Here is a 24,936-nt window from a genome sequence, read left to right as displayed (position 1 = left end):
GACAAATATCACACATTTTCTGGCGGCCGGCGATGGCTCCTCCGGCTGAGGGCAGCTGGCAGCTCCTCCCCTGTTCACTGCTCCTCCCCTACATGGTGGACGGCAGCAGGCTCTGGCCCATGGCGAATGGCGGTGATTCCTCCGGTCCCTCTCGGACGGCAGCCACCCCACCTCGACCCAGGAGCATGGCAGCGAGGTCTACGTCCCATCATCATACTGGCTCCAGCACCACCGCATCGGGCAGCCACCCGTGGACTTCCCTCGTCCGCTCTGCTCGAACTCTTCAGCACCGCAATCAACCTTGGCAGCAAGGGCTCTCCGACAGCATGTCTCTCCTTCCTCCCGGGTTTCGGCACCAATTTCGCAAGGTTCAATAAAAGAAAGGAAGGAGGATGGGAACCGGCGAACGTAAAACAACTTTTAATATAACAAAAACAAACAACCTTGCGCAGTACCCCTCACGGCTCTCGTCCCGTTCTGCTCGCCACATGGATATTGTCATGATTCTGCATCATCATGTCTTTCTTGGTCTAGTGGCAGGATCATGACAGAACCTTGTGATTTGTGTGGATAGAAACATATTATGGTCGGTCATGACATAGTATGCGTTCTCTCCGGTCTCGTCCCTGGCCCCGCCCCTCTCGTCTGTCGTTAGCTTTCCTTCAGTGTTTCATTCCCTACCCTGCCTCTTGTTGATTATCCTTTGTTAGACTCCCTATTTAATGCCCTTGTGTTTGCTGTCCTGTGCAATTTCTTGTTTCCGATGTACCTTGTTGAGTTCTTGTTTCCGATGTACCTTGTTGAGTTCTTGTTTCCCTGACTCTTGGATGGCCTTGCCCTGTTGGATTCCCTTGTTTTTTGTTGTGTGTATCATTAGTCTTCTCTTAGTCAGTTGATGGTTTGATTTGTTTATTTAGCATTTATCCTGCTTCTTTGTTTTGCCCCATCTTGGGAAGTTTTTGTTTCATGTTTATATGTAGTTACATTCCTGTTTTTCCCCCATCGTGGGTTTTTATTTTTTACCCAAATATTGTTGCATGTTCGCAACTGCTGCCTGCGCTTGGGTTTTTCCCCCTGCATTTCCCTGACAGATACTTGTTGTCTACTTGTATGTGACAGATTATATGGGTGGGACTGTAAATCCAATTGGGATAAAACCCAAAATACACTACAAAGAGAAATTTAATAGAAAAATCGCATTATAATTCACAGAGCCATTGTTTTTTTCAGAAGGGATTTTTCTTGCAGCAAAACCACAGTATACACAAATTAAAAAAATTCTCTATATAGTAACCATACTCAAATGAAGCTATGTTTATTAAAACAACAGGAACAAAAACATTACCATAGTTTCGTCATAGTAGCTATAGAATATGCTTGTAGTTAAACAAATGGTAATAAATCCAACAAACACATGGCTTCTAACCTTTACTATAGACAAGCACCATACTACTTACTGGTAAATTGGCTGGCTAAAACTGGTAAAGGGAATATATAAAATATAAAACACTACTCATAAATACATAAAGGCCTAGTTGGCTAATGAGAATAATAAGGCTAAACGATCATTCATGATTATTTATAAACTAAACATACTGTATGTATGCTAAACATATAAAGCTAAATTACTATGGAAAGTCTATGGGTACAAATTTGAAGTGAACTACACCTTTAATACCACTGAAACTGTCTGATACTCAGTGTATTCAGCAGGTTGCATCAGATGCATAAGGTATACGACAATAAAACAATGCACCACTGACATAAAGGAAATTTACTTTTAATACTTGAGTACTTTTAAAAGCATGTACTTCTGTTCTTTTACTTAAGAATCTGTCTTTAAAACGTGTGGTGTCTTGCAAGGTAGTTCTTCAACAGTAAAAACAACCGAGACCGGAGTAGCGAACATTCACCATCTTTACTCGACTTTCTTCACCAACATTACATAGTTACGTCATTACGCAACCGCAGCACTGAATTAACAATTTTTCTAAATAGTAGTCACAATGCTATGTGACTTGTGAACAGAACACAACATTTACTTGAGTGAAAGTACAGATACTACGGGTCAAATCCACTACAAGCAAGCTGTGTACTTCGTCTGCCTTTGATTATTTACAACGTTATAATCAGCAATCCAGAGCCACAGGCAGTCGGTTTGCGGACACGATAGGTTGCGTACCAAAACCCATCTTGTGTCCTTAAAAGTAACTGCAGGAAGGCAACTACTTATTATTACTGCATTCATTATGTGTGATTTAAACAGCTGTATTTACGAAAAACAGTTGTTCATCTCCCTCTAGAACTTGCACTTCAAAAGATCTGCCCTTCTAAGTGCGTAGGGCACATGAATGTTATTGGAATTCACCCTAAAATGCCACAGTAGCCATAGCCTCTATGATAATAGCGTTCAGTCTCTTGCACAGACCAATTGATTCGCTTTATTCGATTATTACTTTTGTGCTGAATGCAGTGCTTAATTTGTAAATTGCTGGAATAAAGGGGCGTTAGTGGGGTGGGAAGAAGTAATGGAATATGCAATCTTTGAGATGATGTCTATGTATCTATTTTAATGTTTTGAAAATGCGCATAAAAAAGCTTAAATGGAAATGGACATGCAACGATAATATAAGAATTATCAAAGAAGTTTAACAGGATTTTATCTTGAGTTTACCTTTACCGTTAAGGTGATGGAAACAGTTTATTGACTGATATGTTGTGAATATTTGTGCATGTTAACAAAGAAAACGCAGCCCTCAACCTTTGTTTAGAATTCATAAGTCAAATTTAAATTACACCTGAGAGTGCAGGATGCTGCTGTGTGTAACGCATATTAATCATTAATCATCCGTTAACCGTATTTCATCAATTCTTCACAGCATTTGTGAAGTGTCCATCACAACAAGTTTCTTTCTATATATAATGCGAAATGTAGCAGCCCGGTCAAAATGATAAATGTAGGATCTGGATCATTGAAAGATCACAAGCCCAACGCTCTAACCACTGGGCCACAGTCTTGTTTCCCATTGTAGTTTTATTGATTTTCCTCCCAGTTGAAAGTTTTAAATGGTGAAAATGGTGGCACTTGTCATTATTACCAGATCTCGTGCTCGTACCCCTTTGCTCTCTGACATGTCATCAAATGAATAACATACAGTAGACTATACTGTCTCAATGCATTTAATGCATTTTTTAGTCCTGGAGCTTGCATTGAACACAGCATGTGCTCAAGTTAATTTGAGGTTGTATTAAACTGTACAGTACTCACAGGCTTACCATCAGCACCAGCAGCACCAGGTTTACCCGGATCTCCGGTCCTTCCTTGTTCTCCCTTAAGAAAGTAAAAGCAATGTGTTTGTGTTTATATAAATTCCTTAGAGAACATGATTCAAGGTCCTACATTAAATTACATGCTACCTATTAGCAAATGTCTAGCAATATCTGAATATAATATAATACTATTTAAAATCAGATAATTTCAAGATAATTCAGTGCAGCACTGAATTAAAGGAAAAATTATTCTCAAAATCAAAATTGTGTTATTTTTCACTGACCCACATGATGTTGAAATATATTTTGAAAACATATTTTTAAAATACATATATCCTAAACCTTACAAACGGATGTTAATGTTGCATTTCTAAATATGTTTATTTATACATTTCATGTCTCAAGTCATCTAACAAATATTAAATTAAGTGTTTTTTTGCAATGTGTGGTTTCTACTAAGAATAACCATTCAATTCAATTCAATTTTATTTATATATAATGTGCATTGTGCCAAAGAAGCTTTACAGGGGAAAATAAGAAGAACCGAAAAACACAAAAAAGGTCAAACTTAGCACAGTACATTGTGTTTATATAACAAGTTAAATTATTCTAGTAAATAATATCTAATGTCAGCAGTCTCCCGTTGGTTTATTTAGCATATTTTGCATTAAGTGAATGCTGGGCTGAGAAGATGTGTCTTTAATCTAGATTTAAATTGGGAGAGTGTGTCTGATCCTCAAATAGTGTCGGGAAGGCTATTCCAGAGTTAAGGTGCTACGTATGAGAAGTCCTGAGGTTTGAGATCTTAGAGAGTGTGATGGGCTGTAGTGTGATGCAAGCTCTGTTATGTAGGTAGTGGCTAAACCCTTTAAGGCTTTATAAGTGATTAAAATAACTTTAAAGTCAATACGATACTTAATGGGTAGCCAGTGAAGGGTTGATAACATTGGGGTTATGTGATCGTATTTTCTGGTCCTGGTTAGAACTCTGGCAGCTGCGTTCTGAATTAACTGTAGTTTGTTTATTGATGATGCAGGACAAACACCAAGTAGTGCATTACAGTAGTCAAGTCTTGAGGTCACAAATGCATGAATAAGCTTCTCTACTTCAGCATCACGGAATATTTCGTCATTTGGCAACATTTCTAAAGTGGAAAAAGGCGTTTTATTTGTGATTTGAGATGCGATTTCGAAATGACAGGTTGCCGTCTAATATAACCCTAGAAATGTTACTGTATTTGTTGGAGGAACAGTACATCCTTCAATGTGCAGGTTATAATCCAGGTTATAAGGCAAAATCCTATATCGATGTGTGATGCTCTGGTGACGCTCTTTTCCCGCTCATCAGTCCTGAGATAAAATTATTACGTACAAGAGAACACTAAACTAAAACTGAATAGTTTTAAGATGTTTGCTCTCATTTCTTGCAAGATAGTGTGGAACTGCATTGTAAAAACAGAGAATATTTGTGATTTTTTTTTAATTTATTTTGAAGATTGTTTTGATAAAAACAATGATTTCTTTTAAGGAGTGTGTCCAGGAAACACAAGGTGGCTGGACGGTCTAACATTACATTGGTATATAGCTGCTTAAATTCCTATGTCCACTGGTCCCTTTTCACTTCTATTGTATGGTCACAAAACCAATACAAGTGAATGGGGTCCCGCTAACAACATTTTTCAAAATATCTTCTTTTGTGTTCTGCAGAAGAAAGAAGGTCATGCAGGTTTGAAATGACAAGAGGATGAGTAAATGATTCAGATTTTATCTGAACTATCCCTTTAAGCATGGATAGTATCTTAAGGCCAAATGTAGCTCCTAACTTACAGTTTTTGGAAAAATTCTTAAAAATAATGACTGTGTCAGGTAATTTCAAGACTCGTAAATATTTACTTTATTAGTATTTCACAAGTGCTTTAGTGTGTGTTTACAAGTGCTAATGTGAGGCTGACAATTTACTGAACATATACTTGTTTAATTTTAAAATCTGCATACACAAATGCTGGGTTAAAAGGGGACAAACATAACCACTGGGTTAAATTAACCCAGCAAATGGTTTATCTTTGATTTTACAATGGATTAAAACAATCCAGCATTCTGGCTTGAAATAACCCAGCATAGGTTGAAAAAAAACCTATAATGAGTTTGACCATGCCCTTTCTCTCTGCAGCTTTGTGAATAGGTTTTAAGAGAAAACGCTTAACTAAAAACTTTTACTGCTATTTAGTGCTACGATTTATTGAGGGAGTGTCAGATTATAAATGTATGTAAAATGAAATGTTAGGAGTGTTTTTTAATAAAGTCAAAGACTTTTATGTGAAATATACTAAAGGAGCATTAATTGAAAATATGTTTCTTTAGATGTGAAATATACCAGGAAACTAATATGTTAACAAATATTAAAGATACATTTATGGACATTGCAAAAGTATATATTTACATAGATGTGCATGTAAACCTATATACATATAAAAGGAAATAAATACATGTAAATATATCCATTACCCATTACAAAAGTTTGGGCACCCTTAGGAAAATTACTGCATCAGTTTGTCACTTGCTGAACTTTTGAAGCCGCAACTTCATTTTAACATATGTTATACCTTATGGAAACAGAAACATCTCAGTAGTGAAGTCATTATTAAACCATTAATATTTAGTAGAGCCTCCTTTTGGTGCAATAACAGCATGTAAATGCCTCCTTTAGCCAAGGAGTCTGGCAGGTGGTATTTTGGGCCATTCCTCCATACAAAACTAATTCCTTGGTGGATTTTGAATAGTGCATAGGATCATTGTCCTGCTGAAAAATCCTACCCTGGTGTAGCTTCAACTTTGTGAATGACTCTTGAAATTTATTTTCAAGAATCTGCTAAGGAATTCATGTGGCCCTCAACTTTAACATGGTTTCCAGTACCTGTGCTAGTCATGCAGCCCCATAACATGATGGATCCTCCACCAAATTTCACAGTAGACAATAAGTTCTTCTCATGGAATTCAGTGTGTTTTTTTCGCCATGCATACCTCCTCTTGTTCTGACCAAATAACTCTATCTTTGTCTCATCTGACCACAGTATTTTTTTTCCAAAATGCTTCTGGCTTGTCCAGATGTGCTTTTGCATACATCATACCACTCTTCTTGTGACGAACACTCAGGAAAGGCTTTTTGGGCATCACCCTTCCAATTAGCTTTTCCTGGTGCAAAGTTCGCTGGATTGTGGAACGATGAACAACTACACCATCAGCAGCCAGATGTTCTTGTAGTTCTCTGGAGGTGGTCTGTGGCTTGTCTGTGACCCTTCCAACCATCCTCCGCCTGTGCCTTTCCTGTATTTTCTTCAGCCTACCACATCTTTCCTTCACAAGGACTGTTCTTGTGGCCTTCCATTTCTGCACTACATTTCTGACTGTGGAGACGGACAGTCCAAACCTTCCAGATAATTTCTTGTACCCTTCTCCTAATTCATAATAATTAATGATCTTAGTTTTTAGGTCAGTTGAGAGCTGTTTAGATGCCCCCATCTTGCTACACTCTAAGAAAATACAGAGGACAAGGACAGCCAGCAATAACCTATGTTAAACAGCCTTTTATCATGATTGGTTCCACCTGTCTTTGTAATAGAAGGTCTCACGAGCTAATCAAAGCAATTTTGTGCTGCATACTGTCAGCTTTTAATCGTTACAGGTCTTGAAATGAATGCGATTAAAAAGTGCCCAAACTTTTGCACATCCCATTTTTTATATTTAATTTTATTATCATAAAACTACTCTAAGAATTTCGGTCTGGAAAACACTAAAATGTCTACGTCTCTGTAGGTAAACAAATCTCGTTGCTGTGATCTTCTCTTATAAAGGTAGAGCAAATGATCATGAAATCTGAGAGGGGTGCCCAAACTTTTGCATAACCACTGTATTAACACATGTTTAATATATGTGAAAAATATAAGAAAGGGACTGAAATCGAATATTTTAATTTATTTTTAACATATATTGTAAAATAGATTAACATATAGATATAAAATATTTTTGTCTATTTAATTTTTGAACATTTAAATATACAAAATATATTTATTATTAATATAGTTCAACCTATATAACTTCTGTAAGGGTACTAACCAAAATAATGACTTTAATCGATATATTCTCCTCTGTCATGTCAGTCTATGGTGCACGTTCACAAGAGCCACACTTCGACGCCATAGCCGCGGGAACGTATTTTAAACAGGGGGGGCTGTGATTAATTTTTTTTGCCAGGACTGAAGTTATGACTGTGCCATGGACAGAGCCACTAATAGTTTGTTAATAAATAACTGAAACGATGTGTGAATGTGAAATTAGCTGCTGCCGATAATAAGGAAGCATGCCAGTGTGATTATAAGAGACATATAAAACAAACACACACATAAATAAATGCATATAGCCATATAAACCTGTTCGTATAGGGATAAACCTCCATGGGCAAATAATTCACATGATTAAACACAACTGCACGATCAACTCGTACACATAATGACTTTAGACCTATCAGCCACAATTTGATTTAAATACAAATAAATAACCTTACTGCTTACCTTACAGGCCTGCATGCAAAACCCCAAATGTCGCCTTTCTCTCTGGGTTGACACTGATGAAGTCGCGCATTAGTGCGTTAATGTCCAAACTATCCAGTATATTTCCATGAACATGCATCAGAGCAAGGTGGGTCAGTCTTTTTTGCATCATGGTGGTGCGTAACCATGTTTTCAGAAGGGTGACAGTGGAAAATATTCTCAGATGAAGCAGCTGAAATAGGGAGACTTACGCAGAGCTTAATAAGGTTTTCGACTTCGTTAAAAATAGCCCTTGTTTGTGGATGGAGATTGGATATGTTTGTAGCTTTAACTGTCTTGGGAGTATTGGTGTGGAGGTCTCCTATCATTTTCAGCTGAATCTCCAGTCGGGCTTTATCAAAGTGCAATGGAAGGTGAAGGGAATCAATATCCACAATTTGTTCCTTGTTTGCTGCCTTTATAAGCACACTTTCTCTGAGAGCTGTTGTTTTCATACCTTCTTGATCGAATCTTCTTTTTATTTCTGCTGTGACCAAGTCCATAGCTTCATAGAATTCTCATCACCATGTGCATCTTACTCTGGCCTGGCTGCATGTCGAAAATGTGCTGGTGTATTTGCCACCCTGCTTTATCCTTGTATTTCAAGACCTGCTGTGGATACAGTTTGTAGCATTGTATCTGATACTGGATCATCCCGAAGGACATCCATGCGCATTATAAGCAGTTCGGCACAGTTAAGGGCACCCAGTGCGCTGGCTTTGGCATGCTGAAAACATCTTGGTTACGGATGTAACCTCAGTTCCCTGATGGAGGGAATGAGACATTGTGTCAAACCGACAGATAGGGATCAACTCTCATGTACTTTTTAAAAGACCAATGAAATTGGCGAATGGCAAGCCCATTCATTCACCTTTTGGGCTGAGGAACCTGGGAAGGATACCCGGGTCGCTGCAGTGGGCAAAGCGTTGAGGCATAAAGGACACAACTTCTAGTTCCCTCCATCAGGGAACTGAGACTACATCCGTAACCAAGATGTTCCCTTTCTGTCACTCTCTCGACGTTGTGTCGAACCGACACAAGTCTAGGATGAGCACTACCAACCATACACCTTAAGGGTAGAAGGGGAGAGATTGCACTCCAATCATTCCTGGAGCACGACCCTGACCACACCACTCTGCGGGTCTTCCCACCGGGAAGCACACCAGGATTAGAAGGGCGCCACTTGTAGGCATACAGATGCCTAGTAGTGGAAGCCCTGGACTGAGTGATAGTAATCCCAAGTCACTCAGGATCTTGTCGTCCTGTCCAGGAGCCAGACGTGTAGGCTCCAGAGTTCTGGTCTCAGGTCACAAAATGTGCAATTCCCCTGAGAAAGCAGGTTCTCTCTGAGGAATTGGCCAGTGAGGACGTCGTCAGAAGCATCAGCTCTGATAACCAAGTCTGGTTGGGCCAATAGGGCACAACTAGCAGTACTTGATCTCCCTGATCTTGCACAGAACCTGTGCAGGGAGGCTCACTGGGGGGAAACTTACTTCTGCTTGCCCCGCGGGCAGCAGGGCGCTAAGGTGTCTGTGCCGAGGGGGACCTTGGTCAGGGCGTACCAAAACGGGCAATGGCAGTGTCCAGGGAGGCAACAGGACCCCCTGTGCCGGCCTGAACTGCGACCAAACGAGCTGGACAGCGAGGGGTGAAGTCGCCACTCTCTGTGGCGCATAACCTGCTGAGAGAGTGCATCGGCTGTCCTGTTGAGGTCGCCCGGGAAGAGTGGTCCGCAGGGATTCCATCCGCTGCTGACTCTGCGACATCTGCCGTGACCAAAAATGTCACCCTGACATTGCTGTCAACAGAGCAGCACATGCTCGTCTTGAATGAGAGGTAGAACTTCTTGAGAGCAGGCCCAGCAGTCAGCAACTCCAGGCAATTGATATGCCACTGCAGGCAGGGGCCCAAAGCCCCGACACTGCATGCCCGTTGCGCACATCACACCTGCCGAGCAGGGAGGCGTCTGTCATCACCGTCGTGACCATGTTTGTTGAGCGTATTGGACTATGAACAGTCTGCTGCTTTGGCGGCGGATTAATGTTCATTTAATGAACAGACAGCCCAGGAGACACTGTTTTCTAAGAAACGCTTGAATACCCAAAAACCGTTCTGACATGTTAGAAGCTCCATCGAAACAATATCCATGGAGATGCTCAATTGGGATGTTTAGCCGGAGAAATCTTTATTGCACCTGAACAGGATCTCTCCGCTGCTGTTGGGGGCATTGTAAAATCCAAGAAAATCAATTAATTTCCAAATTTTCATCCACGTACTGCAGTGTCAGCGAGAACTGCTCTGTTGTAATGGAGTCTGTGGTTCCAACAGCTGTCAGTCCGAAGTACGGACTAGTTGTGGCACGAGACAACCTCACGTTGAAAAGCGCAGGCATACAGCTGAATGATTTCATTCTGGATTGTCTCTGAGAGCCATGTATCTCTCCACTCAATCCACTGTCTTTCTCTTGGAAGGTTTTAAGGACGTTCAAGCGTAAGTTCATACAAAATGCTATCACGGGTACTGTCAATTCTTTCTTTGAATGGCTTAACCAACGGTCTGCTTGCCGTCTCACGTTGCAGAACACACATAATACACTACATGCGATAATACTTTCTCCCAAACATCATAAAATAGAGACTGTGTCTGTCCCCCGGATTAGTAAACATAAAATAAAGCGTAAACCTCTCAAAGGTAATTTAATTAACGTTAAACTAACTAAACATGAACATAATACAGATAATCAACTGTTACGACTCGGATTGCTAAATATTAGATCTCTCTCTAATAAAGCACTTTTTGTTAACGATATGATAACAGATCATAAAATAGACATGCTCTGTCTAACAGAAACATGGCTAAAGCCAGATGACTATATTGCGTTAAATGAGTCTGTCCCCCAAGATTACTATTATACACACGAGCCTCGCCTAAAAGGCAGAGGGGGAGGTGTTGCTGCACTTTACCGTAACTCTTTTAGCATTTCTCAGAAGTCTAATCCTAAATATAATTCTTTTGAAGTCATGGTACTTGATGCATCAATACCTAATATTAAGGACAAAACATCTTTAAAATTTATTCTGGCTATTGTATATAGGCCTCCAGGGCACCACACAGATTTTATTAAAGATTTTGGTGGGTTCTTATCAGAACTAGTACTGTCTGCAGACAGAGTCCTTGTTGCTGGTGACTTTAACATTCATGTAGATAATGATAACGATGCTTTAGGAATGGCTTTTAAAGACACTCTTAACTCCATGGGCGTTAGTCAACATGTGTCAGGACCTACTCACCTTCGTAATCATACTTTAGATTTAATTTTGTCTTACGGTATAAACGTGGTCGATGTTAAAATCCTTCAGCAGAGCGAAGACATCTCAGATCATTATCTGGTATCATGCTTGCTTCAATACCCAATGGTGGCAAATCAAACTCCAAGTTACAAATATTGTAGAACAATAACTTCGACTACAAAAGGTGCGTTTCTTGATAATTTGTCTGAATTGTCTCAAATCTCTAGCATGAGTAATAACGTTGAAGATCTTGACTTTACTATTGAAAATATTAATGCCACCTTCTCGGAAACGCTAGACATAGTTGCTCCCTTGCGCTTAAAGAAGATTAAAAATGACAGACCGACACCGTGGAAAAATGAACACACTCAGGCTCTAAAGAAAGCGGCACGAAAAATGGAGCGCAACTTTAAAAAGACTAAATTAGAGGTATTTCGTACTGCCTGGAAGGATAGTACAAAAAAATACAGGAAAGCCCTAAAAACGTCTCGATCCGCCTACATTTCATCACTAATAGAAGAAAACCAGCATAACCCTAGGTTTTTATTTGATACAGTGGCTAAATTAACCAAAAATAAATCGTCAGCGACTTCTGATGCTGTATACCAGCATAGCAGTGATGATTTTATGAACTATTTCACAAATAAAATCCAAGATATTCGAGAGAAAATTATAACTATGCAACCAGATGCGAAACCCGCTGAACAAACGACTTACTACAGCACCCCTAAGGAGAAATTACGTTTATTTTCTACTATAGATCACGATGAACTATCGAAAATCATTAGATCATCTAAATCGACTACATGCATGCTAGACCCTATACCTACAAATCTTCTGAAAGAGATGCTCCCAGAAATTATAGATCCTCTACTTAGCATTATTAACTCATCTCTGACATTAGGACATGTGCCTAAAGCATATAAGGTGGCTGTTATAAGGCCCCTTGTCAAAAAACCCCATCTGGACCCTGGAGAACTAGTTAACTATAGACCTATTTCGAATCTACCTTTCTTATCTAAAGTTCTGGAAAAAGTAGTCTCAACTCAAATATGTTCCTTCCTCCAAAGGAATGAGATTAATGAAGATTTCCAGTCTGGATTTAGAGCACATTACAGTACAGAGACTGCTCTGATTAGAGTTACAAATGATCTGTTTATGGCGTCCGACCGAGGTTGTATCTCCTTATTGGTGCTGCTAGATCTTAGTGCTGCATTCGACACCATTGACCACAGCATGCTCCTACATAGACTTGAAAATTATGTCGGTATTAAGGAAATAGCTTTGAAATGGCTTAGATCTTATTTATGCGACCGTTTCCAATATGTAAAAATAAACAATGAGGTATCACGCAAATCGCAAGTCCAGTACGGTGTACCACAGGGCTCAGTACTAGGGCCTATGCTCTTCGCATTATACATGTTACCCCTAGGAGATATAATAAAGCGACACGGAGTAAGCTTTCACTGCTATGCTGATGATACGCAACTTTATATTTCCTCGAAGCCTCACGAAACACAGCAATTCCATCGAATAGTGGAATGCATTGTCGATATAAAAAAGTGGATGAGTAGCAATTTTTTATTACTGAACTCGGACAAAACTGAAGTGTTACTTATCGGACCGAAAACCGCCCTACGTAACAACCAAGAATACTGCTTAACTATTGATGGATGTTCCATAAAACCCTCATCTTCAGCTAAGAATCTTGGCTTTATATTCGATAGTACTCTGTCATTTGAGAACCAGGTCGCCAAAACCTGTAAGATTGCGTTTTTCCATCTTAAAAATATATCTAAATTACGTCATATGCTGTCATCATCAGATGCGGAGAAGCTTATACATGCCTTTATGACATCAAGACTAGATTACTGTAATGCACTATTAGGTGGTTGCCCTGCAGGCCTATTACAAAAACTCCAACTGGTCCAAAATGCGGCAGCTCGAGTTCTTACACGTACAAAAAAGTATGAGCATATTAGCCCGGTTCTGTCAACCTTGCACTGGTTACCTATAAAGCATCGCATAAATTTTAAAATCTTGCTTATTACCTATAAAGCCCGACATGGTTTAGCTCCTCACTACTTGAGAGAACTTCTTACGTATTACAGTCCATCACGTGCACTACGCTCTCAGGCGTCAGGTCAGTTGGTAATACCTAGAATTTCAAAATCAAGTGCAGGCGGCAGATCCTTTTCCTATCTAGCGCCTAAACTTTGGAACAGTCTTCCCTGCAATGTCCGGGAGGCGGACACACTCTGTCAGTTTAAATCTAGACTAAAGACGCATCTTTTTAATCTTGCATACACTAGATTATCATAATATATGTATTTCAAAGATCTAGGCTGCACTAGTTAGATCAACCGGAACCAGGGACACTTCCAATAACAACTGATGCATTTGTTGCATCAAAGAGTGCAGAACAGTACTCTACTCTCAGCCAGTCTTGTCTCATTGTTCCAAGGTTACAAGAGCGGAGCGGGCAGGGCGCAATCCATTCCTAGACCTGACAAATGCTGGACGAAGGAAGTGACGTCCCTACAAAACTTCAGCCACTATTAGATTATTAATGATAATTTTAAATCTAATTTTTTTTTTATTTTCGCCTTGTTGTGCAAGCACTGTTGAGCTTGTGCAGAGGCTGCAGTTTTTGCCAGAGGGGAACTGGAATCCCCTGGTTAGGCCTGGTTTCCCTCCGAGGTTTTTTTTCTCCTCCAATGGAGTTTTGGGTTCCTCGCCACCGTTTGCATACTGTTTTGCACTGTTTTGCCTGGCCGGGGGGGCTGCTAGAATTTGATAGTCTTATTTAATTAACTCTGCATATAGTAATTTATTGTGTGTCTGATATTTGACCTGTGTTTTGAATTCCATAACCTTTTATGTTTTACTTATAGTCATTTTTTCTTGTACAGCTGCTTTGTAACAATGAAAATTGTAAAAAGCGCTATATAAATAAAGCTGACTTGACTTGACTTGACTTTCCTAGGAACAACACTGACCTGAACATTAGTTCCAAAAAATGCCTTGCTGTGTCTTGGATTTGGCGGGAAGCGTCAGATAAAAGCGCAGTTATTGGTGTATTCTATAGAGCAGCGAGTTTGTGTTTGGCATCGGTAAGAATTTTTTTCCACTTCTTTTACACAGTTAAAACAAACAACGCGATAATCTCCATTTGTGGAACCAGCCCGCATTAAATGAACGAGAAAATATCTCTTTTGCATGCTGCCATCCAGGAAAACAGAAATTGAATGGTTGATGTCGAGTGATTGTTAGAATAAACGCAGTTGCTTCACTCACGGAGGTGCTGTTGCTGGTGAAAGGCCTTCTCAATGGTTTTGGGTTAAAATCTGTTTCATCCGCTTGAAAGCTCTTTCATCCGCTTGAAAGCTCTTTCATCCGCTTGGCCTGCAAACTGGAGGTTCTGTCTCTGCTGTGTAAAATCAGTTTTTTGACAAAAAGACCGCTCGTGACACTAGACCTTCACTAACGAACTGACATCATGAGACAATTGCGTTGCCATTGCTTACCTTTTACAGTTTAGTCATTAATATTTAAAATGAATGTTATTTAAAAGACAAATTAATAAAATAATTTTTTTTTATATATTATTAACACCGTAAAAAAATGTCTTTCACTTGTTGCTGAAGCCCCCTCAGCACCCCCACTTCCCGCGGCTATGTTCGACGAATGCGCATTCGGTGGGGACAGACGCCAGCGTTCCGACTGACAACCCAGAAACGCATGTGGTATATAAGCTGATCTTCGCAAAAGATTTTTGATATTGAGGAAGACTAGTGCACTTTTTTGCCCAACCGTACAAACCGAATGTCCATGCGTCTAAGTGTTCTCGTGAATGCGCCCCATAGACTGAGAGGAGAATATATTGATTCAAGTCATTATTTTAGTTTGTTTTTGGCACAAAGCATTGTCGTCGCTTCAAAACGACGCAGAGAGGTCTTAAAACATGTTGAATAGGGATGTAACCATTCACCATGAGCCTGTTGAAAATAAAATATAATATGTGACGATTCAAATCGGATTAGACATTTAAAGAATCGGATTTCATGTTCTGAACAGCAGGGGCCACTGTTTTTTTCTGCAAACTTAGTAAATGTGGATATGCTGACATTTCTTAAAAAAAGTTAGGAAAAACACAGATAAAGCCTGTTTATATTAAAGAGACTTTTGTATTATTCGTTTTTTTAAACTGCAATTGAGTTATTTCCATAAAATACGACATTAGAGAAATAATGAAAGGTTAGATGTTCACATTTGCCACAACAAAAATTGTGAATAAATTCACATTGTGAGATCAGAATTGTGACTTGCATCGCATCGCATCGTGAGCTGAGTTAATCGTTACATCACTAATGTTGAACGCCATGTGAGTGAGTAAAAAATAACACAATTTTGATTTTGAGATTAACTTTTCCCTTAAGACTATAAAAAACTGTTATACTACAGCTAAAGAGATTTTGCCTTAGGTAGTTTACAATATTGATTAAAGGGATATTACTGCAATCACTGCAACATGCGTTTTTAAATATAGGCATGACCTATATACTTTAAATCCTGACATTTGTAGGTTTATGTGAATTTAATTCAATGAGTAGATTATTAAGGCACTTCCTTAGCAAAAGCTTGACTTAATAGGCACAAACATCATTATAAGCCATGTGTTGTACCTTTTGTCCTGATGTACCGGGTGGCCCAGGTGGACAGATGCAGGGTTCTGGGGTTGAATCAATATCTCCTGGTCCATTAGTGCACTAAATAAAAAAATAAGTTTTACTACACATTTCATAAAATTTGAAGCTTCTGACATCAATTTGATATTCTTTGCTTTTGGTTTATTCAGCAGTACAGCCAGTTGTTCTGAAACAGCAAAAGATTATGCAGAATATAAGTTGTGGACCTATTTCCTGCATTGTTATTAGCTACTTGCTTTACACTTCAAGTTAACATGGCTGAACCCATGTTGCTTCCTTAACACATTAACATCCTTTTTACTTTAATAGCTGCATAGAAACAGCTCAGGCCATTGTTACGAGTTTTAAATAAGGCTGTCATAAAACGTGTGGGATATATTGACTTGTGAGTGTATATATCGATGAAGTGTACAGCCACAGAAATGACAATGATACCACCAATATATATTTTTAAGTGTGATTGAATTATGAAGGCACAGAACATAAATGTTCATCATTCCATATTGTGCTGTTTACATCTATATCCAAACTATTCCTAATTTTTGGCACTTCAGTAATCTTCAGTAACTTTTGTCAGTATAGGGACATTGTGGACAATCACATAAGCATCATACAATCAAGCATTCTCGAAACTTCTAGCAGTCCAAGATATCACATAGCTAAAACCAGCTATGATAATATTTGGACACTTCAAAGGAACATGAGGCAAATCTTACCCCTGCCATTTAAAATTAGATTACCGGTTACTTTTGAAAGCTTGCAAAGCCATCTTCCAAAGTACATACCTCTCCATCCTAAAAATGAAAGGAATAAAAATATATGACGGGAGAAAATAAAATAACATGCTCAAAGGTGCAACACTGCATAGTGCAAAAAGAAAGAATACCATGGGTGAAATAAAGTGTTTGCAACATTGATTATAACTACCCATCATCCCAAATGGATTAGTTAACTGAAACAATAACAAGGCGGTTAAAGACTTTTTAATAACCAGTTCTGGTCAAATATCATGCTCTCTTTGAAACTGAGAATGCTTAAATTTTATGAAATTAATACACTAAACACATTACAGAAAATGCTCTAGGATAGAATTAGGACGTATCAAAAGGAAAGAAACAGTTCACACAAAAATGAAAATTCTGCCATGATTTTTGCTCTCATGATCATCCAAATGTAACAACTCCACCGCCACCAGCCACATGTCTACCCCCCACCATTATTGCACTCACACATGTACCTCATCCCCAAAACACTATATATGCCTATTTGAGTCTTTTGTTGTGTTTTTTGTCAAGTCTAGTTGTGCGTTGGGCTTGTGATCAGAAGGTTGCCGGTTCTAATCTCAGTGCCAGCAGGTCATGACTGAAGGGCCCTTGAGCAAGGCACCTTACCCCTGATCGCTCTGCAGTAATGTGCCACTGTATAAAAAACTACTTGTAAGTCGCTTTGGATAAAAGCGTCTGCCAAATGAATAAATGTAAATGTAATGTAAATGTTATGCTTTGCACTAGTTAGACCCTTTTCTTGATACCTGTGGATGTTACCTCTTGGATATATTTACTCGTGGATGTTACATGTCCTTTATTGACTCACCAGTGGATTTTACCTGTTACCTGTATTGTTTCATTTACATTTACATTAGGCCTAAGTCATTAGCAGACACTTTTTTCCAAAGCGACTAACAAAGAGTTCGGGGAGCAATAAGCGATATGTCATAAAAGAGCAATAGTACATTAGGTGCTAATACAAAGTTACTAGTTTCAACAAAAACTAGACCGCTACCTGTTGAGAGAAGAGCCCTAGTGTACTTTTTTTCATTTGTCTGTAAAGTATTCACAGAAGAGGTGTGTTTTACTAGTTTTTTGAAGGTTGTGAGAGATGTGGTTGACCGGACCACGTTCGGAAGAATGTTCAACCAGAAAGGAGTTGTGAAGGAGAATGAGCAGGAAAGCAATTTAATGCCCTTATGTGACTACATTACAAGGCGCCGCTCATTTGCTGAACGCAGGGTTAATGATGGGGTGTAGGAGTATGTAAAAGAATGCCAGTGCAGATCCAGTCTTCTGTGCACCTGTTCTCCCTGCAATAAATCAGTCAACTTTAGCTCTCCGTGTGTCATCGTCCTTCTGCCTGTAGTGTTAAAGACTTGACCCCCGCCAATGATGACCACTACTTTACCATCTTCATCACCGGACCCCTTCAGTGACCCCCTTTCCGACCTGGACTTTGATATCACCTCTCCAGAGACCCAGCTGATTCAGCTCTGCCATGACGGCATGTCAGGGGTATGCGGAGGATTTCATTGACGCAGATGAATACCCCCTGGAGGATTTTATTTATAGTCCTGCAGGCAGTGGGGTGTGAATTCTGCATCGGGCAAAGTAATGACTGCGAGTACAGTTGTGGCAGGGTTGTTTCGGCTCAACCGGGATGCGCGCCATAAATTAATCCTCCACAGTCCACTGCTCCGAACCTTGCGGATCCTGCCCCGAACCAGAGACCAGCCAGCCATCACCCCTCAGCAAGGAGCACTCGCCGGACGTCACTGCAGATGGAGAGCCTGAGCCCACAGCGACACCGACAGCAGCACGCAACCCAGCAACTGAGCCTGCGTTCGCCCTGGAGCCTGAGCCTCAAGACGCATCTGACCAGGTGCTTGAGCCGGCAACATCATCCACTGCTGTGCACAGCCCTCCCTCAGCAGTCAACTTCGCCAGTCCCCAGGAAGCTCCTGCCCTCCCAGCCAATTGCCATTATGTCGGATGAGCCTCTGGATCTCCAGCCGCCAACTACCCCTGAAATGGAGTATCCTATATCTCTCCCCCATGCCTCTGAGACCCAGACTCCACCTTGGTCCTCTGACCCAGCGGCTACACCTCGGCTCCGGTGTCCATGTCTTCGCCTCGGTCGCCTGAGCAATCAGCTTCGCCTCGGCCCTTCCGACCTTTGGTGTTGCCCGGGCTCCACCCTGGACTCCTCTTTCGTCATCTCCGTCGGAGGGTTTCGTCCACCTTTGCTTCTCCCTCCCTCGACTCCACCCTGGGATCTCCTCTTGGCTGGTCTCTGGGTCCTTCTGTTCACCCTGCTCTGGACCCTCCCTTCCTTCTCCATCTCCACCTCCGCAGCCCAATGGACTATCACCTTCCCTCTAACTCCACTGCCGCCAACCACACCCTCCACATCAGGACCTTCACCCATACTCATTCACCGGACTTAGATTCAAGTTAGATTCAAATACACATCATGCTTTATGCGGTCTAAGATAATTTAGTCACCAGCAATGCTGAAAGCAACACTGTAATCTTGCAGGTACATGAATAATATTACAGGGACCCATTACAGAGTCAACAGCCATTATTACTAATAATATACAACTTTTAAAACGGCAGTTTTTCTGTAGGGATTTTTTTGTATTCCTTTCACAAAATAATAGCATATGTTTTTGGAAAGACATTAATGTGAGTAAATAATGACAGAATTTTCACTTTTTGGGAAATTATTCTCTATAAAGGTTTTGTTAAAATGTTTCAAAACAGAGTGAGGGATGAAGTCTTAGTCACACTAATATGACATTTGGAATGGGCCAAAACAGAAATATTGTGGTACTCACAACTCCAGGTATTTCACAAGCTGTCTCCCTGTTATTCTGCTCAGGGTCACAGTAGATTCTGAGTTTCTGTATTTCAAACTGAAATGGATACAACAAAGAATATAGAAAAGAAAATCAGAAAGATGGGGTGTAGGAAAGGAAAATGGCGTTATAACACATTTTTGGTGTCAACATGATGTGGTGTCTGCTTTTCCACAAGAACACTGCTGTGTTGCACATGTTGAAAATGTTTTAATGTTATGTTTATTCGCTGGCAAAGGATCACAAATGCAGACAAATATTCCAATAACAAAATATCATTATACGAATTATATCATATGCCTTGTCGTGATTTTGTTAATTTTATACATCAAACATATTTTACCAAAATTATATTTTATCAGTCTTCCTTTAGGTAAAGTATTTGTACAAAGTTTCTCTGTAATGTATTATAACCACAATCTGTAACATTTGCCTTTATATCGCCATCTCCATTTAAAATATATAAAGACAGGTTTTTACCTGTTGTGGTTAGAAAGTATTTTGTTACTTTTTTACAAAAAAGTTACACATTGCAGCTTTCAAGTGTATACTACTTTGGTAGTGTGGTACACAAAACAATAGTCTATAGTAAAGCCTCCAAGATAATCAATAGTGTACTTACAGGTACAGTTGTTTCTTTGCTGACGTACTTTCCAACCTGAGTTTTTCCATTTATAAAAATACCGACAGGAGGCTCCAATGCCAAAGTTTCGATTTCCAGATCATCAACATACAGAGTGACTTCCTCTTCTGTTACTAAAAGACGCAGCTGATGCCATTTTTCATCAAATAGTTTCTGTAAAATAAAGCGAACTGTGACTTTATCCGCTTGGATAGCCTACTAGCCTGGTCTTTCTGATGAAAAAAGGCTAAAGTAATTTTGTTGATGTACTAGGAAAGCAACCTCATTGAGACACCACAACACCATTGTACATGTTATGCGCATCTAAATATGAAATGTAACCTATGCTGCTGACCATTTTCTGGTTTCTAGTTTGCCTGTTACGAAAATGAATAAATTGATGACGATCAAGCAAGTGTTAACTAGCTATTGATTCACAGTTAGTTTTAGGCATTCCCCTGTCATGCTGTGTATTTACCCTGGCTGGTTGCTTAGTGAACATAACAGTTTGAGTTCCACTTGGTGCGCTGCTGGTTGTGGTGAATATCACTGTTCTGTCTATTCCATTCAGAGTAACAGCCATCTGAGACTTCTCATCCTTAGTTTGAATCCTCCACAGATCCCACTCCTCCATAACCACAGAGCCTTTGTATTTCAGAGTAGACACAAAAACATAGGATGGTGGAAGTCCGCCTGGAAATAACATCCTATGGACATTAAGATGAAGACACTGTTTCAGTTCAAGCATTGCATTGTAATGGTGCTCACAACAGCAGCAACGCTTGAAAATACCTTTACCTGGTGCTCTCAGTAAGGTCTACTCGGGATGTCACCTGGTAGGCATTGCTGCCCATAAATGATCCTTGTGTCTTTTTGGCTTTTTTGGCCAAGTTGAGGTGGAAAAGAATGTCAAATCCCTTCTCATCTCGAGAATCTATGAGAATCTTTGTTGGGCACACAGTCTCTATAAAACATGATAGGTTTTATTTACAACTTTGAAGCACTCAAAGAATTAATTATACTGTTTCGGAAAATGAGAAAAACTGAAGTATATTGTCATGAGCTAAATTAAAATGAAATCACAAGTCTTGTTGTTTTGAAGTATCAACTAGTGTTTTTTATGTCCTTTTATGTATATATAAAAAAAATGATAAATGTATGGTGGGTTAAAATGGCGGGAAAGGGTTAAATATTTATGGAATGCACTGCTTAGTTTTATTTGGCCTGGAGGTCAGCTAAAAAAGTCTGTAGTGGGAGACCTTGGCGTGGAGCATTGGACATTGTGCAAATATCCGGCTTAAGAATGTCCCAAACCATCACAAATACCAGACAAGAGATGACCCTCTCTATCATAAAGTGCCTTGATCGCTAGCTTTTCCAGTGTCTGGGTACACATTATCACAAGCTTCAAGAGTCTCAACAAACGTTTATAGAGGTTAGTTTTTCCAGCCTTATGGCTATATTGTGCTAATTTATTTTAGCTTTTTAACAACTCCGTGTGGAACTGTTGCTGAGTAATCCATTGTTAGAAAAGAAAAGTGCCTTGGAAATGTGCTTTCCCCTTTTCAGGAAAATAAGGGAGGATTTTTTCCCACAAACATTTATTACTGTGTATTTGTTAACAATTCATTGTAAATCCAAATCGTACCTCACTGTAATGAAAAAAGGTTTGCAAGGAATGTACTATAGACAAACATTTTAGGAACCATTTGCATTTTGTGGCGGAAAACACGAGCCACTTTCTCTTGTCACATGACTTGTCACATGCACTCTGAAAAGATGAAATATTTCCATCTTGATGCGGTTCCAACGCACCTACAAACATTTTTACACCGCACTGTATGCGCGTCGTGACTGCATCGCTTCCTTCGCGAAAGGCGTGAAATGTAATGGTCTCTTAGTCTTCCAATAAATGGGCAAGTGTTATATTATGTATACATATTGAAAAGATTACTGGCCTTTTTCAGAGGGACTTGATGTAACAATTTTTTTAATACACTCAGCAATGTGGAGCCTGATCCATCATTTCACACTTTTGAATAAAAATGTACTGCCACCTACATGTAGGTAAATTCGGAACACCTGGTTGTTGTAGGACATAAATCAGACTTAGATCCATTAAGGGAGGTGGAAGGAACCAATTTATGCATGCACCTTAAACGTGGAGAAGCCATAAACCTGTCATCATTGACATTACATGACGGTAAAGCAACAAACTCTTCCTCCCCAGCCCCATAAAACTGTATCATTTCACGCTGACATGTGAAAAAATTGTGCACAAATGAATGTCAAAACACCTATGGAAATATGAAAGCATAGGGACTGTGGTTAAATTTTAAGAATTAATACACACACAGGCTTACCTTCACACAGCTTCTGCCTAATAACTTCACCGATCTTTGTGATTGCTTTATAGTCTTCCACAGAGAAAACATATGTTGAGGATGGCTTATTGGCAATTGCTCTGAGCTCCGCCTCCTCTGTCTCGGATCCGACGCCAATTGCGAAGAGAATTATCCCCTTTTTCCTTGCGGCTTCTGCAGCTGCCAGCACTTCATCTTGCGACCTGCCGTCCGTCAAAACCACAGCAATTTTTGCAATGCCGTTCGGACCTCGCTCAGAAAGGGCAAAGAGTTTGTCGTTGGCAAACTTGATAGCCTTCCCTGTGTTCGTGTTCCCACCCATATACTCTATGGACTCCATGGCCTTGATAAGTTCAAGGCTTGAGAAATGTTTTCCCAATGGTATATGTAAGATGGGGTCATCGCTATATTGCACTACCCCAACCTGGGTGAACTTCTGACCAATGTTGAAGCTCATTGTGAGATTCATCAGCCACCGTTTGACAATTTCAAAGTTGATGTCGTCCACACTCCATGATCCATCGACTATAAATACTAAATCACTTGGCGCTGTCCTACAACCTGAAATGGAGAAGCGAAGAGAAAATAACAATGTTTTGCATGCTTGAGTTGGCCTTGCATTTTTGCTCTGTATTAGGACAGCCACAATGAACATTGCACTATTAGGTGATGTTATCGGAGTCAATAGTCTTCATGCAACATACACTTATGGAGATGAGAGAAGCACGCTTACTTAATCTCATGTCCTCATCTTGTGCTGTGCAAAACAAGTGAAGGAGCATGAAGTAAAGACACCAAAAAACGAAATGCATGGATCTTGTTTTGCAACCCATGTTCCTGAAGTACCAAGCTCCAGTTTTGCACCTGAAGAGAAATGAAGATAAAACATGCATTTCTTAGATGTCTTTACACAAATGCAATTGGATTTGCTGATGTGGTATGTAAAGTATAGTTTTATAGTTTTTGTTATAAATGAATAGCATGCTGTCTATGAAATGTACACATCCGAACTGAAAAGTTTGGTCATTCTGCAAAATTTGTACTTAATTGTCAATTGAAGTGATGTGAAAAATATTTTGTCATATATTATTTGTTATAAACTTAACCATCTAACCACCAAGAAGCATGTAATAGATTGAATTGGCTCCTCATCTTACTCTTTCTCCGGTTGAAACTGAGAAAGAACTGCGGACATTATTAAAAAACAAAAGTAATAAATGAAGACCAGATATGCTCCCTTTAGAAGAGACGGAGGGTGCTGTCTTGGCCTGCTTATTGCTAAGATCAAACAAAGATCCAAACGCAAGTTTACCATCCACACCAGATGAAAGATAAGCATGACGGGAACATGCGTGAACGTTTTGTACCTCCTTTAGCCTCCATCAGCAGCTGTAACCCTGCTAGTTGTATGACTTAGAATGGAAAACGTCTCGGTTACGTATGTAGCCTCTGTTCCCTGATGGAGGGAACAAGACGTTGTGTCGAAGCCGACAGATGGGGTTCGCCCTTGAAAACCAATCATCTCTGACTATTTTGAAAAGGCCAATGAAATTGGCGAATGAAATTTGCATGCCGGGCTCCGCCCCCGGATATCCGGGTATAAAACGGGAGCCGGCGTGCTCATTCATTCACCTTTTGTGCTGAGGAGCCTGAGAGCATCTCGTGACTGCTGCAGCGGACGGCTATTGTCGTGGCATGAAGGACACAACGTCTTGTTCCCTCCATACGTAACCGAGACGTTCCCTTTCTGTCGATCTCTCGACGTTGTGTCGAAGCCGACAGATGGGGTTCCTATTGAAAACGCCACGGCACTAGCCGCGTCACAATCTCCAGCGAAGCGACGTTGACCAGCCTAGGCGAGTCGGACGTAAGCGCTCTCGCGAAATTGTAACCTTCCAGTAGGTAGACAGGAGGACCCAGAGCTTTTAGAAAAGATGGGTATCCCCTGCCCTCTGCCAACTCAGACGGCCCCATTGGCGAGAGCCATCCGGTGCCGTAGGACCACTGGGTAAGCGCTATTCCCTCAAGGGGGAGGTGCGCTACGGAGACCACTTCCCACCCTCGGGGGGAATACAGTGGAGAATCAGCATGGTCTTACCGGTAAGGAAGAACTCATGGGAGGTATGTGCGAGATGCCGCAAGGTGGCTGTCCACCTGGGGGAGGTCATGGGTTCCAGGAGGGGAACAACTCATGATGGAATCTCAGACGGAACCACCCTGCTGGGGGGTTACCATGTCTGCAGCACTGAGGTCGGTTAGATCTACACGTAGATAACTCAACTTGGGCCCGCCAAAGGTGGCAGGCTGCTCCGTCCAGCCCGCTGCCTTGAGTGCTTAGTGATGGATGGAATGCCTATTCTTCGCCCGAGGGGAAAGAAGGGAGGCAGATGATTGCGCACTGACCTACCTAAAGAAGGGGGATGGCGCTCTTCGCAGGCGTACGCCCTGCCGGCCGCCGGTCTCACC

The 24,936-nt window shown here is 40.4% G+C and overlaps 1 protein-coding gene across 1 annotated transcript in view; it reads right to left on the bottom strand.

Annotated features, from left to right (window-relative positions):
- The window catches only part of col21a1 (collagen, type XXI, alpha 1), a 65,892-nt gene that overhangs the window by 37,739 nt on the left and 3,217 nt on the right, over positions 1 to 24,936 (bottom strand). The window contains exons 2-9 of the mRNA XM_079473505.1: positions 23,204 to 23,334; positions 22,471 to 23,031; positions 20,906 to 21,071; positions 20,586 to 20,814; positions 20,108 to 20,281; positions 19,465 to 19,542; positions 15,831 to 15,914; positions 3,269 to 3,331 (exon numbers count right to left, since the gene is read on the bottom strand). Coding sequence (XP_079329631.1) covers positions 3,269 to 3,331; positions 15,831 to 15,914; positions 19,465 to 19,542; positions 20,108 to 20,281; positions 20,586 to 20,814; positions 20,906 to 21,071; positions 22,471 to 23,031; positions 23,204 to 23,303 — 1,455 coding nt within the window. The 5' untranslated portion in view covers positions 23,304 to 23,334. The remainder of the gene's footprint in view (positions 1 to 3,268; positions 3,332 to 15,830; positions 15,915 to 19,464; positions 19,543 to 20,107; positions 20,282 to 20,585; positions 20,815 to 20,905; positions 21,072 to 22,470; positions 23,032 to 23,203; positions 23,335 to 24,936) is intronic.

This window comes from Barbatula barbatula (assembly GCF_947034865.1).
Source record: "Barbatula barbatula genome assembly, chromosome: 14".
Lineage (NCBI taxonomy): Eukaryota > Metazoa > Chordata > Actinopteri > Cypriniformes > Nemacheilidae > Barbatula > Barbatula barbatula.
This window is presented reverse-complemented; position numbering and strand designations above follow the sequence as displayed.